This window comes from Neodiprion virginianus, chromosome 2 (genome assembly GCF_021901495.1).
Source record: "Neodiprion virginianus isolate iyNeoVirg1 chromosome 2, iyNeoVirg1.1, whole genome shotgun sequence".
Taxonomy (NCBI): domain Eukaryota; kingdom Metazoa; phylum Arthropoda; class Insecta; order Hymenoptera; family Diprionidae; genus Neodiprion; species Neodiprion virginianus.
The window spans coordinates 13324134-13338340 of NC_060878.1; the positions used below are offsets into that span (position 1 = coordinate 13324134).

The 14207-nt window shown below is 36.3% G+C and overlaps 2 protein-coding genes across 7 annotated transcripts; one reads left to right on the top strand and one right to left on the bottom strand.

The window, feature by feature from the left end:
* Window positions 1-5136, top strand: LOC124299234 (ras-related protein Rab-5C). 6 transcript variants are annotated; one of them, XM_046752299.1, is made up of 6 exons: window positions 1-137; window positions 2748-2916; window positions 3312-3463; window positions 3775-3991; window positions 4115-4240; window positions 5004-5136. In XM_046752299.1, exons 2-5 carry the CDS (start codon window positions 2754-2756, stop codon window positions 4225-4227), a joined length of 645 nt encoding a protein of 214 aa, XP_046608255.1. In that variant the 5' UTR covers window positions 1-137; window positions 2748-2753; the 3' UTR covers window positions 4228-4240; window positions 5004-5136. The 6 variants fall into 6 exon arrangements, with proteins under 6 accessions (XP_046608255.1, XP_046608253.1, XP_046608256.1 ...); XM_046752297.1 differs by lacking the exon at window positions 1-137 and adding an exon at window positions 332-490; XM_046752300.1 differs by lacking the exon at window positions 1-137 and adding an exon at window positions 357-397.
* A 23-nt stretch (window positions 5137-5159) lies between these two features.
* Window positions 5160-11211, bottom strand: LOC124299232 (cyclin-Y-like protein 1). The gene is made up of 4 exons (XM_046752293.1): window positions 10087-11211; window positions 9795-10015; window positions 9416-9702; window positions 5160-7729 (listed from the first exon to the last, which is right to left on the bottom strand). Exons 1-4 carry the CDS (start codon window positions 10316-10318, stop codon window positions 7441-7443), a joined length of 1029 nt encoding a protein of 342 aa, XP_046608249.1. The 5' UTR covers window positions 10319-11211; the 3' UTR covers window positions 5160-7440.
* Between the last annotated feature and the right edge of the window lie 2996 nt (window positions 11212-14207).

Here is a 14207-nt window from a genome sequence, read left to right on the forward strand (position 1 = left end):
TGAGTAATTTATGTTAACATTTTAATTATTCCACTCTGTGTCATATTATGTATGTTATGCGAGTAGCAATTCGAGTCACATATCCTCGTCGCATCTGATCACCTTACAAACAAAGGAATTCTGGACATGTTCCCAAGGTAATAGTCAAATCCGGTTCATATTAATAATCAACACTGGTTGAAGATATACCGTTGACATTTTAAACCACGTTATAACATGCTTAATTTTATTTCACACCTCATACATAGAGTCCATTCTTACTGTAATACGATCTTACCGTGCAAGTAACAGTTTGATTTATGTCAGATGACGATTGGTAGATTGGCAACGGCCATTTTGACTGAGATGTTCGGGAATAGTAGAGGGTGCGCTGCTCAAGCGAGTGTAAAAGGAAAAGGGAAGTGAAGTTGGAAATATATCACGAAAAATATCCCACAGTTATTAACTCGTTTGCATTCCTTTTTATACGCGGTTCGGAAAAGTCTCTTGGGTAATTTGTATGGTTAAAATATTACATTTCTAGTTTGCCCAATATAATAATCACAATCATTATAATCATCTTGTGTCGACGAAATAATAATTATTGTGTGCGTGTGGGTTCTCAGTGTCATTCGTCGTATCCCGTTAACGTAGGTTAGGCCCGAGATAATCTCTCCTACCGTCCGCTCTACGTCGTACATCATTCGCAATTTTTTCCTCTTTTCTTTCCTTTTTTTTTTATTGCACGTATGCGCCAGTTTGCCTGTAAGAATAATAACTCTCCCGTAAGTCAACTGCCAGGCCTGATCCCTAATCAGCGGACTCAAGTCGTTCGCGAAACTATCACGTCAAAGACAACTAGGAACTGTCACGCAATTCCCTACGCGTATTTGTGTGTATTTATCTAGACGGTGAGCATAAACCATACTTCAATCATAGGAAAGGGTACAATGAGCGTGCTTATTTACGTTCATATTATCTATCGCTATCCTGATAGCTGGAATATTAGTCAAGTTGTGCAGTCGGAGACCCGAATATTACATTCGAATGTTTTCCTACTGTCGGTCTGTTGATCCGTTCAGGCAGTGACGCGGCACCGATAACAACACCCATGATTTCGGTCCCTCGGTTGTATCGGCTCGTGTTCTCCTCTCCTCTGGGTAATTGAATATGTGCGTTATATGACGGCAGACCTCTTTTATCATTAACACAGTGGTGACATTCCGCGGGAGGCGGTAACCGTCGCATCAGGCATGTCTGTTGCTCAGTGCTGTATCAATTCGGGTAGTGATCGCAGTGGTTTGAGATCACTAAGTTTTGCGAAATTCGAGGCCAGCTCGCGTGAGTTTAATGTCGCCGGGGAATATGCTCTGACGATATACATGAAAATTAATCACCTCCTCCCTTCTTCCATTGCACACTCTCATTTTACTATCCCTCCTCTTTCTCCCTTCCTCTCTCTCCCTACTTCATTTCCTTTCCACCGTCACTTTTCTCTTCTTTCTTCGTGGCTATTAACTTCCCCCTCTCGCCCTTCTTGAATGGTCGTCATCATGGTAGGTCGTGTATCGTCACCGCGTTCGCGCAATAATACCTTGTTTTCTTCTATTAGTTGTGTTTACTAATGAAATTACAGTATTATGTTATATACTTATATACAATATATACTTGAAGAGTGCGGTTTATATTTAATAATAATAATAATGATAATAATGAACTTAAAATCGTTTCTTTTTTTTTCAGTTTCAATTTTTTCATGGTCATTCGATTTCTCCTTTAACAAAAGCGAATATAGTACTCCTGATTTTGGAAGGCTGTTTCCTTTTTTTTTTTTTTTGATTGACAGTTCCATATTAGATAAAAGAGATAATGAAATTAATAACAATATTTGTCATCGGATTCATTGCCGTCACCGTCATTGTCTGACGAGTTCAAAGTGCTCTATAAGTAATATTATTATTATTAGGTTGTATTTTTTTCTCTCTCTTCTGAAAAATTGTTGCTGTTATATTCAGGCCTTGAGTTACTGCTACTCTGTGTATGTTTGTCATAGGTTTACACACTTCACGGTCACTTAATCAGACACATTCTTATCTGGTTTATACTCTGGTATTAATTACGCATCCTTTATTTTTGCAATTCTCCTCTGTCTACATATTTTCAGTTCCTGATAATTGCTAACAAGTGGCGATGATCGCCTATTGAAGATGCTTTTCATTTCCATTATTCTTCTTACTGATCGGATTAGGCAGAAATAATTTATCCCAGTTTAGAAAAATGTTGATTAAAGCTTCGAATGCTCGATTGAGTTCGACTCTCGTATCAATCCTTCGTCTGCACACCTACGCCACGACTCATCGATTGCATATGGGGCAATCTGACTCCAGACAATATCTGGCTTTGAATATCTCAGTCAGATTTGCATAAATCAAAATGTAACCATTGAAAATCATGCTCGATGTTTATAGTACCACTTAGTGCTATTCAAGTACAAAGAAAAAGTTGGGCTCAAATTGACCCCATCTGCAGACGAAAGGTTCAACTGGTATTTTGATTTTAAAAACTTCATTCTTTCCAATTAATATCAATCCACGATTACATTTTTTGCATTGATGAATCTGAATAGTTATCAATTGCGTGATCGATACTGTTTGGAAACTACTATACTTAAGGTTACATCGATCTAACACTATTACAGTAGATGAAATGAAAAAGCAATCAATTGATTGACCACTTGAATAATGAAAATCACGTTTAACTTGATGCAGGTCACTATGGCTAGCCGGAGTACGGCCCAAAGGCCAAACGGTTCCACGCAAGGAAAAATTTGTCAGTTTAAATTGGTGTTACTTGGAGAATCTGCAGTAGGCAAATCTAGTCTGGTACTTAGGTTTGTTAAGGGTCAGTTTCATGAATATCAAGAAAGTACGATAGGAGGTGAGTAATAAATCTGGCAGGATTTATATATTGCTTGAAAGTATGACAATGTGCATTTTCAATTTCGGAATTATATGCTTGGACCAGTACGTCGATCCGTCGTTTTATCTGGACTTAGGTTATCGTGTTGATTGACCTATGGTGTTTTTGGAATCATGGCTACAGAATGTTTATTTTTTCCGCACAAGCCATTTCACATATTACTACTGCAATAACAAAATATTAATGCGATTCAAATTTTAGGGTGTTTATAATATCCCTAATTTTAACGCTCTATGACAATTCAAAATGCGTGAAAAATTTCGGAAAAAAGACATTAGGAATTATTTGTTACACCGTTTCACAAATTATTATTTTTGTTCTGTCAGATCTCAAATGACACGTTTAATTTTCAGCTGCTTTTCTAACACAGACCGTATGTTTGGACGATACGACTGTTAAGTTTGAAATTTGGGACACAGCAGGACAGGAACGCTATCATAGTCTTGCTCCAATGTATTATCGCGGTGCACAGGCAGCTATTGTTGTTTACGATATAACAAATCAGGTATTACTCATGTTTATTAAGAGGATGTCGGACCTTCAAGTTCTATCTTTGTTGATAAGATCGCTTCAAACTTTGGAAAACTATATTTGCGCTATGATAAAGTGTTCAGTTCTGGAGTCCAGAGTGCTGTAACTGCAAAGCGAGTAAGTTTAGAGAAATTTTGTAGGTCAGGAGTGGGGAGAACAGTAAAACATGATTTGCTGGATTCGTGGGTAAAACAGGGAGATCTGACATTCTTTTTACTTTAAATTCAATGGGTTTTCAATACAAGATACGGTATGCCAATTGACTAAATTTTATATCAATATTAGGATACATTCGTACGTGCTACAACGTGGGTTAAGGAACTTCAACGGCAAGCGAGCCCAAACATAGTTATAGCACTCGCAGGTAACAAGTCTGATCTGGGTAACAAAAGAGTCGTCGAGTTCGACGAGGCCCAGACTTACGCAGATGAAAACGGTCTCCTGTTCATGGAGACGTCTGCAAAAACTGCCATGAACGTCAACGATATATTCTTAGCTATCGGTAATTTCATTTCTAATATACCCAAAAATTATTTGATTTAATCTCCCACCGAGATCGACATCTTTTGACAGTCAACGAAAATTGACGAACCTGCAAGTGACTCTGCTTTGCAAAATGTTTCAGCTAAGAAGCTTCCAAAGAATGAACAAACCGGCAGTGCAGGCACCAGTGGTCAAGGTCGTCGATTAGTTGAAGTAGAAGGACAAAAGACAACCACTAGCAACTGCTGCAAGTGATTTTTCACAAACAGTACGTGTAATGTATGATAATATTAATTTGTTACATATTTTTGTTGTAGCTGTTAGGTTTAATGCCTCTTGGAATCCTACAAAGCAAGCGGAAAATTTATTTGTACATTGCATTTATGTTAATTAGATACATTTTTGTAATATAATTCTTATATTAAGATGGATTTGAACTTGTTCAAACGTGTAACAACAAAGCTTCTTTCTCTCCAATTGAAAAACTTGTAAAATTATCCTCAGTCAAATCTCAATGAATTGCATAGTGAAACAGGTTGTCAAGAATTTATCGCCACAGTGACTATTATTTATAAATGGATAGCGATCAATCTTCAAAAGTAATGAGTGTATTCAAATGGTACTCCTTATATACCATTTATATTGCAGCAGCACCTCGTGAGCTGTCAAGTTTTCATTATTACAAATAAAATTTTAATTCTTCTATGTACAGTTGTTTCAATGGACAATTCCCAGCTTGCTTAAATATTAACATATCTAATCGAGTAAACTTTTTTTTCTTCAAACATCCTATGAACTACTATATAACATGTTTTGCAGAGGGCAAAAACGTTCAAATCCAAATTTTTTTTATCCATTTGCGACGGGGATTTGCGGTAGGCGGAAATATTGTTTTTACTGAAAAATAGATCTATCAGTATATATTACGGTCCTTGTCGGTATTTTCATAAATAAACGGGTACTGTTCAATGTCTCGTAATCGGTAAATTGTTATGGAATACGTGGAATCTACGATTGATGTCTAATTGCAGATATGTACCATATTCAGGAAAGATAAACAAACACACAGCGTGAATGTGTCTGCAAATGAGTGGGATGATAGAAAAAAAAAGAAACAGAAACACGAGGAAATGCTACTAAATTATAAAGAATGGGATGTATAGACACAGACATTTTTGCTCGAGCGATCAGCGTAGCACGGGTCTCTACTACAACTTTCAGCAACATCCTGCATTGTTGTTTAAGGCTTGAAAGCAGGCGGTGTTTTAATTCCCATTCGTAATACTAGCAGTAATGGGTGGTGTTCGTTATAAATATATAAATATATATAAATAAAATACATTATATAATAATGATAATAAATCATATAGGTGATATGATACATGTAATAAGTAATAGTAATAATAATAATAATATAATTACATAAATGGTAATAACACCGACGACGATTTGGGCACGCAAAATCATGTAAGATAGTGGGGAGCCATTCCTGCTGCTATATAATATATTATTATAAAAAACTTTCTTTATTAGATCGTATCGTATATAACACTTATTATCTATTCTAATATTGATATAAAATATATTGTATATTAATTTGATTGGAAGAAGATAAACATCATGATAAATTATGAATTATTATACGAGGATGAAAATAAACTTGTGAATATAATGATTTTGCAATGCGTGTGTGCTTTTTATCATATACATATATAAAATTATTATTACTATTATATCTATTATGTAGCTCTGAGGATAATTTATTAAAACTTTACACTTAATTATAAACAATATGGTTCTCAGCTAATTACCTTTTTTTCATTTTTCACGTATTCCAAATTCTTCTTCGAAGCACTCGTTATTTTCACAGTTAAGGTAAAACAAAAAACACTTGGGGCAAATTCTGTCATACTCTAGTTATATAGGCGTCAGCTCTGTAAACATAAGTGTTGTACATGATTGCCATAAAATGCTTACATACAGACGAAATGCGTATATAATTGTATATATTATTCGTAATTTTTCAACATGAGTCGATATATATGCATATAATTCGGCACATATTTACTTCTTTTTTAGATCAGTAAAACGAATATTCAAATTTTTCATTTTTTTCACAATATAAAATACGAAGTTGAATGACACACTGTGGTGTGATATTAAAATACAGGCAGGTACATTTTTTATTACTAATTTTTATTACTAGACTTCAAGCAATATGAAATCGTTTCTTTCCAATACAATAAAGTAGAAATGTATATATTTACATATATAATTATAACTTTCATCTAATAGTTTTTATGTGGAATTATTTTCAACTGTTATGCAAGGTTTAAACCTTCAACGGTTTCTCATTCTTATTCGTCGTTGACTAATACTATAAAAACATGATGTGATCCCAATTCAAAAAATGTTGTAATATATCCAATGTGAATGATGCGTACAGTGGACCATTAAAATGATGGTGTATCCTACAAAGGGACAAATGTATAATATGTATAACGAATTTAATTACATTCACTGATTGATGATTCAATTTGATTGAAAACGAACAAAAATTACATGTATAAAATGGCAGTTTACAGGATCATCACATGATGGGGGTAAATTTATTAGATTAATGTGTAGAAATATGGGAAATTAACAAAGAAAACAGTGTTAAGTTTTGGGGAGAATCTGACGTTGATGTGAGTTTTCGTCAAAAAGTTTATAAGTTTGCTTGTCAAAAATGGTTCCCGCTACTTTGGCTCATTGAAGATTATCCAAATTTAATATCACAAATTATAAAATATACCTTGAAGAGCACCAAAACTGTGCAGATGATTATATTAGGTTCTTGTTGAATTTATAACACTATTCTATTGGTCACCTACCTTTGCTTGTTCAAAGCATACGATAAGATTTACATTTTTCTTTTAGATTAAAATCTGCGACAAAACAAGTATAAGTTCTCCTAATGATAATATAATATAAATGCTTAGGGTTACATATTTTTTTCCTTTTTTTTTTTTAAATCTTATTATGACAGTTGAATATCACAATGTTGTTTTATTTCTAGGAGCATAAGCTCTTACATATCATATTGGTGGCAGGATGAAGCATGAAGTAAAAGAAAAATTGCAACATAGTTTGCAATGGATGGAAGATTGAAAAGCTGTATAAATGGAGATTCTACACATTCACTTCAGAACGGAATCTAGAGCCGCTGAAAAATGATTAACGAGTTTCAGTCGATATTTCAAATGCAACTTAACCGAATATGCCTATAGGGAATAAATTATACAACCAATTTAGTGCATTTGGGTGGTGGTTCAGGTAACTGGGGTGAAATTGTTACTCGTTCAAAGCAGATTTAACCGCCGCAAACGTCGAGAGAGAGAAGGAGAGACAGTTTGAGCATTTTTCCACATACGCACTTAATTCATCCAAAGTGTAAGTGTAGAAGCATCATTATATGCCATAATGGTTTTAAGAAAGGATAGCAATGCTACGTCTCGGTCCACCTATACACACATTGTCCAAACTGGACCATTTTTTAATACCCTTACGTAATACTTCTGCCGTTACTTTGTCTTCGTATACCCTGGACATTGCCTCAAGCTTTTGTGCCTTCTCTTTGCTAAGCGGTTCACTAGGGAATGTTAGTTCATTAGCCTCTGCAAGCGTGCGGAGGTCGAAGTAGTATTTTGCGTACACGCTTGAAGGGACATTTATATTAAATTGTAGCATTTCCAGAAACTGCCTTTCCAATTCGTTCCTGCAACAAAATTCAGAAGCTGGTTTTATTTTGGGAATATATTGACAAATGTTACTCATCGATTTTGTTGAAACTTGTCATATTTGTAGACTAGTTACAAAGATTCGACATATATTTTTTTATACAGGCAATGGCTCAGTTTAGAGGGTAAAATAAAAAAACAAAATCGCGTACTTATGCATACTCGTGCAAAAACAGATGTTCATTAACCCTTTCGGTACGGACGCATTCTACGTCGCGCCGTCCCCGCTGATCGAGCAGTCGCGGCAGGCGTCCGTACTTGCGGAACAACTGCAAGCGCCCGTCAGACGCACAATACCACGCTATCTTACGCAGAGCTAGTGCAGTCGCTCGTAAAAAAAATGCTTAAAAAATTATAACATAATGTTGGGTTACCATGGTCACCGTTCGTACATAACGAGCGTCAAATGTTGGGTTACCATGGTCACCGCTCGGACAGAGCGAGCGTCGGGCGTTGGGTGACTACAGTCACCGATAGGGCCGAAAGGGTTAAACGGACGTAAGATTTCACACACTGGTGTGTAAAATTTCATCTTGCGTTCCTGTAACTAACATATGTAATTCTTTTTCCACCACCTGATTGGAACGTTCGGTTTTCAAAGCCTTTGAAGCATGCTGCTTGAAGTGCCTAATTTCCGAATAGTGCGATAAGACAACGGTATATGCACACAACTGAGATGTTCGGTTTTACACACTGGGGTTTTCTTTGGCTCATGTGCTCTTTCAAATAATTCAATATTACACACTACGTCATTGAGTGTAAATGATCCCAATTTCACGCACTGTGAGTGGCACCTTCGGTGTTTCTCAAATCAAACTTCCTTTCACAGCTCTTACGAAAGATAACGTATGTCACACGTGCAGATCCGCGATATCTGGCTCGTGTTATTACAGCTCTCATACACAGTATCTTGTGTTACAAATGTGAAAACTGGACAATTTCTAAAAAGTGTGAAGTTGGCAGCACGAATCGAAGGCAAGTGCTACGATCGCGTACGTCGAATATTGGAGTGAACATAGCTGCAATATACTATTTTTCAATGCCTTAATTTCAAGTTATTCGGCAATTCTTTCACAAGTTGACAAATAATAGGGGCTGTTTCACCCTCAAAGCTGAACCATTGCCAACACGAAAAAATATATACTATATTATTTATAACTGCTCTATTAGTATGCGAAGATTCAGCAAAATTTGCAAGTCACGCTAAGGTAACTTAAGTGGCTCACATCACCTACAGAGTGAATCTAACTTGAAACTTTCAATTTTTTCTTTCAACAATTTGGATTGTAGTGTTTTACTGTGCATTAAATTTAACCACACAAGACTTCGATGAGTTATTAAATGGGAAATATACATCCATGTATTTCATACATGTATGCGTGGGCCAAAACATTAAAGAGAACCTTTTCTGTTATTCCATGTGAAGCAGATCAGTCAACTTCTAGAATTTAATGCATTTTTTCTATTCTATTTCTTAGTGCGAAAAAAATGCCTTTTGCTTCCTTTAAAATTTGATATTATAAACCTTCTATTTTCTGATCCTTCTATATTTTTACCCCTAATATGCACACAAGTATTGTATTTTGCGATGTAATATTTCAGATTTCTAGATTAAACGAATTTATGCATTTAGAATCGAGTAATGTGATGGTATAAGTACGTACATGTCTTCCACAGTGATATCTTTAAGTATTTGACAATAGTCAACGTTCCACACTGCCTGATCATCCCACACCTTGGAAGATAAAAGTATGGCACCAAGTGCGATTCGCTTCCAATTAGCAGGAGTTATGTCAACTTCGGCATAAGTGAGAAGCCGTTCTAGATAAACTAGTGTTATAATAGCACATTCAGCTGTGAGCTGAGCGGCATTAAACAATGTTCTAATGAACTTGTATATTTGCTTATGCTCTGGATTATGTCTGTGATAGTCTTCAGAAACACCATCTCTCTGAAACACAAAATTCAGTTAACACACCTGCAATCTGAATAACCAAATAGATCAGTACTTGTATTAAAAGTACTCATAGCATTGTCTTTCACCGTAAGTGGGTGAAGTTTTTCATCGAATATGTCGATCTGACGTTGCGACGTTCGATTCTTAATGTGATAATATATAGCTAACGCGACACATTTAACGGTATTTTTAAGATTGGGTTGCGACACGGTACTATCGTCAAGATAGATGGTACTACAACTGCTGCTTTTCTTCAACGTCCTTGTGTCAGCAATTTGGTGCTGACTTTTTTTCCTAACCATTCCATCTGCAAAATTGAGAACAATTCAGTGTAGCGACGTACAGATTGACACAGAATTATAGAAAAATAAAACTCACTTTCAATTGCCTGTTTAGATCGCTCCATAAAAATTGTGCCTGCACATGGATGTAGCGATGGGTCCGAGTCCCAGTCTTCTGGTTCACGCTCGCTTATATGTTGCAAGTTATTCGCACTGATTTCACCCTCTGGAAGATGTTCCTCTAGCCCTCTGCCTCCGCACTCACGCCCTAATTCCTTTCGCCCTGTTTGAGGGCTTGCGTAAACACAGCAACTATTCTTATTGCCCATAACTTGATAGCTTTCTAATTTTTTAATATCTCACGACGATCTCGACGACCGACGATCTCACGAATATCTCCTTATTCTCTATACCGTTTTCTCTACTCGTTCTTTTCACTCGCTTCACGAAAACATTGAGGAGGTAAATGCTCGTAGCGCACAAGGATTAGACATAATTTGACAAACTAAATCTACATGTCAATTTGACACGATCAGCTGATGCGGGTCGTGGTGATGATGGTGACACGGGCGACAAAATACATTCCGTTGATTTTCATCGCGACCACCTACCGAGTCTTGTAATACTTATTTATTCAACGCTCATTGATACTGAGTCTGGTAATTGTCTCAAGACTTCTGTTTGGCACACTTTGGATGAAACGAGCAGAAGTTACAATATAAAAAATATATGTATATATATCGTGTACACACACAGATGTAACCAATTGTAAACGGCTCCAATAACTGTGACACGCCTAACGCTGCTGCGAACACTTGCCGGCAATTTTTGAGGTTGAGTACCTCATCGGATCCTCGCCAGTATCATTTTACTGCGCATAGTAAACACGTTCTCTTAGAACAATATTAAACACCGCTTTTCATGAACCGCGGGGATGCGAATCAGTCTGTATACACAATTTCGACACGGGGGGGAGAGGTTTGTTATCTGCGAAACTTCGACGGCTGTACGAATAGTCTAATAGCATTTTTAACTGGTTGAGTTGAACAGAGTCCGGTCGGTTACTCCCATTTTCGCCGCCATCCTTTATCGAAGTGTTGAATAGATGATCTGATTGGATTTGGGCAGCTATTCCGCAGTGAATATATACTCTGTACCAATCAAAACGCTCGGATGAGAGTCATAATCAAGGGTGTATTCCGAAATATACTCGCAGTACTGCAAGTACTAGCAACCGCGTACCAAAATTGCGCGACAGCTTACTGCCGCCTGTCAGTGACGTCATGAAATTTGTGACATTGTTGATTGCGACTGCTGCGGCCTGGGACGTGAGGCAGTTGCAGTACTTGAGAGATGGCCGCGTCCTCGGTGTAGCGTTCCGATTTTACTGCGGCTGGCAACTCGAAGTAAAAACGGAACGCAGTTCGCAGTTGACTGCGTGACGTCACGGTCGGCAGTACTGGAAGTCACTGATATCTGGAAGTATATTTCGAAATACACCCGGAAGCGAAGAACCGATAAAGCGGACCTGTATCTAACTATCGAGTCTAACTATATGAGTTACTGGAAGTAGTACCTGGTCCACACGCGAAGTTTAACTCGGTAAGTTCAGACAGGCTGAAGTTGTCGTGTAGACGTGCGCACTCATAGCCGCGCGGCGGAGGTTAAACTCATTTCAGAGCCCGATTAAGCCCCCGATATGCTTGGTAATATCGATAGATATGAATAGTATTGGTCGATCATAATTATTTACCAAGGTAAGAAGGTGATAAAAAATGGTGTAAATTTCGATTTGTAAAAAGGTAAGTGATAAAAAAAATTGCCATTTACTTCAAATACATGATTCCATATATTCGTAATCGTATTATAACTTTATTTCGTTTAGCTTTTAGCCGGTCACTAATGATGAATAAGAAATGGTTGCATGGTGCACCGTTATGTTTCTATTATCACTTTAAATCATTTTTTAGATCTACAACAATAAACGACGGCAGAAAGAAAAGGAAGGTTTTCGGTAATGATGAAACCCTTTTCTTCGCGGAGTCGATTATTCCGATAGCTATCGATATTTAAATACAGCGTGTAGACGCAACAAAGTATGCTTGTTGTTTAGTCGGCCAAGTTAAATCTGGCGTGTAGATCAAGTATAGAACAGTTTTGATAAACCGAACTCCTGAGATTTTGGTTACATATAACGTCTATCATATAATAACTTTTTACTGCTTTAAAACTGTGTTACTTTATTTTATTGCAATGAGCTGCAATGTTAAACACTCTGGTGGTGAACAGAACGTGACACGCCTTCTACGTATAAGTTATGTAACACTCCTAAATAAACAATAGCATTTCCATTTGATTTAAGGTCGTGTTAGCTATTACAAAGCTTCAAAGAATGCTGTTGATAATCAGACCCTGCGTGTGAATCATGTCACCCTTTGATAAAGCCGTATTTTAGGTGATATAGCGCTTCCTGGAAGCGATGCAAAACAGTACTCATGTCGCATGTCGTACTAAATATATTAAATCATACTATTTGGTACTATAAATTGTTCTATTCCTCGTATTATCAAGAATATTGCTAATAAACCCATAATTGAAACTTACATTTGTTCGCGAGTCAGAATTGATGAAGTATATTTTATCCATATAATCATTAATAAATAATTTTCTTTGCATCGATAGTTAATTAATTTCTTTAATTTTTATCATCCTTCTAGTTAAAAAATTTGAAGTAAGGTAAAATCCGTACACTAGAATATTCTGTTTCATTTATGAATCAAATTCCATCAGTTGAATTAACTGGAACATTTTTTCCAAACTGCTTCCATTCAAATATTTTGTGTCAATCTGCAAGGTCTAACTGGTCTAACTTTTCAGTTTGTCCGAAAAAGGTCGGCTCCGCTTCGAAGAGAGAGCTATTGAGTCAGGGATGAAAGCGCATGCGCACTGACCTTGTTTCTATTAACTTGCAATTGTTAAGCTAACGATAAGAGAGCAAGCAGCATAATCAAAAATTTCTGACGTAGGAGACACAGAGTACCTCTAAGTTGGGCACAATTCAGAACCACAAAAAATTTAAATTAATGTTAAATAAAACTTTATTGTATTTTGAATGGTTTCGAAAATTCTGAGAACTAATTTTTAGTTGAAGATTAGAAGATATGATAATAAGAAACTTCTATAATATCATAACTTTTCGAAATATTTGTGCGAGCTTTCCATAAAATATATATCACTCAGAAAATGGGAAACGTAAATTAAGTTTTAAGTAATTGATATCTCATGATTTTGAATAATCTGTTTGCTTGCATTTTTGTATGAAGCACTAGCGACGTTTATTATGTGCATATTTACGCCCAATCCTACACAGATTCGAAAAACTTCTAAATGACGATTACCTTTTTTGAGCTGCTTATAAGGCATCTCTTTCAGTGATTTCAGTGATCTCTTTCCAACCAGTATAGTGTATGGAGATTTCGACGATGGCTAAGTTAAACGCGGCCTTGGGAACCGTAGTGCCTATTCCAGCATTCAACTCACGCGAAGATTAGATAATTCACCAACGTACAGGATGTTTCAGTAAAATACCGATAACAATCAATGATAAAAGCTTCGAATCTGTTGTTGTTTATTCCTATAGAGATATTTTTGAAACGTACAATTTTTGCTCTGTTAAATAATAGCATCGTGAGATGGATATAGAAAAATTAGTCAACAGGTAGACCTTACGTAAGTCTTGTCTGTGTAAAATAGATAAATTATAATTTAATGCTGTATTTTCATGAAGACACAATATCATTTTCAATATATATTGTGACATAATATAGTCATACACATAATACAACCTCACACATTAACGGTAAGCCGAAATATGCCAGTAATTCGACAAATATCTAGAGATAGTGACACTTTTGAAACTCGGTGTTTACCTACTCATCGTCAGTCAAAAGTACCTAACTTGTAGTTACGCGTGTGTACATAACATACTATGATGTAGAAAATTAGGCTAATTGTAAAACGGCGTATAACTATACATATTTATACGTATTAAACTGCAGAGGAGAGATGACCGCCCACAACAATGTAGGCCGATATGAGAATTTCATTGAGCCCACGTGAATGCCTACCAAATAATATGCAATGACGTGATAATAACAATAACAGCGAATTCCAAAATCGTTGATTAATTGAATCGCTCGTTGCTTGTCAACAGTGTAC

What these genes read in the sequence shown, in the direction of transcription:
- LOC124299234 (XM_046752295.1), top strand. An exon ending in TCAAGAAAGTACGATAGGAG is followed by an intron (nt 2,917 to 3,311) that starts GTGAGTAATAAA and finishes TTTAATTTTCAG; the next exon opens with CTGCTTTTCTAACACAGACC. An exon ending in TTTACGATATAACAAATCAG is followed by an intron (nt 3,464 to 3,774) that starts GTATTACTCATG and finishes TATCAATATTAG; the next exon opens with GATACATTCGTACGTGCTAC.
- LOC124299232 (XM_046752293.1), bottom strand. Translation starts at nt 10,318, where the DNA reads ATGGGCAATAAGAATAGTTGCTGTGTTTACGCAAGCCCTCAAACAGGG. An exon ending in ATCTAAACAGGCAATTGAAA is followed by an intron (nt 10,016 to 10,086) that starts GTGAGTTTTATT and finishes TCAATTTTGCAG; the next exon opens with ATGGAATGGTTAGGAAAAAA. An exon ending in AAAAACTTCACCCACTTACG is followed by an intron (nt 9,703 to 9,794) that starts GTGAAAGACAAT and finishes TTTGTGTTTCAG; the next exon opens with AGAGATGGTGTTTCTGAAGA.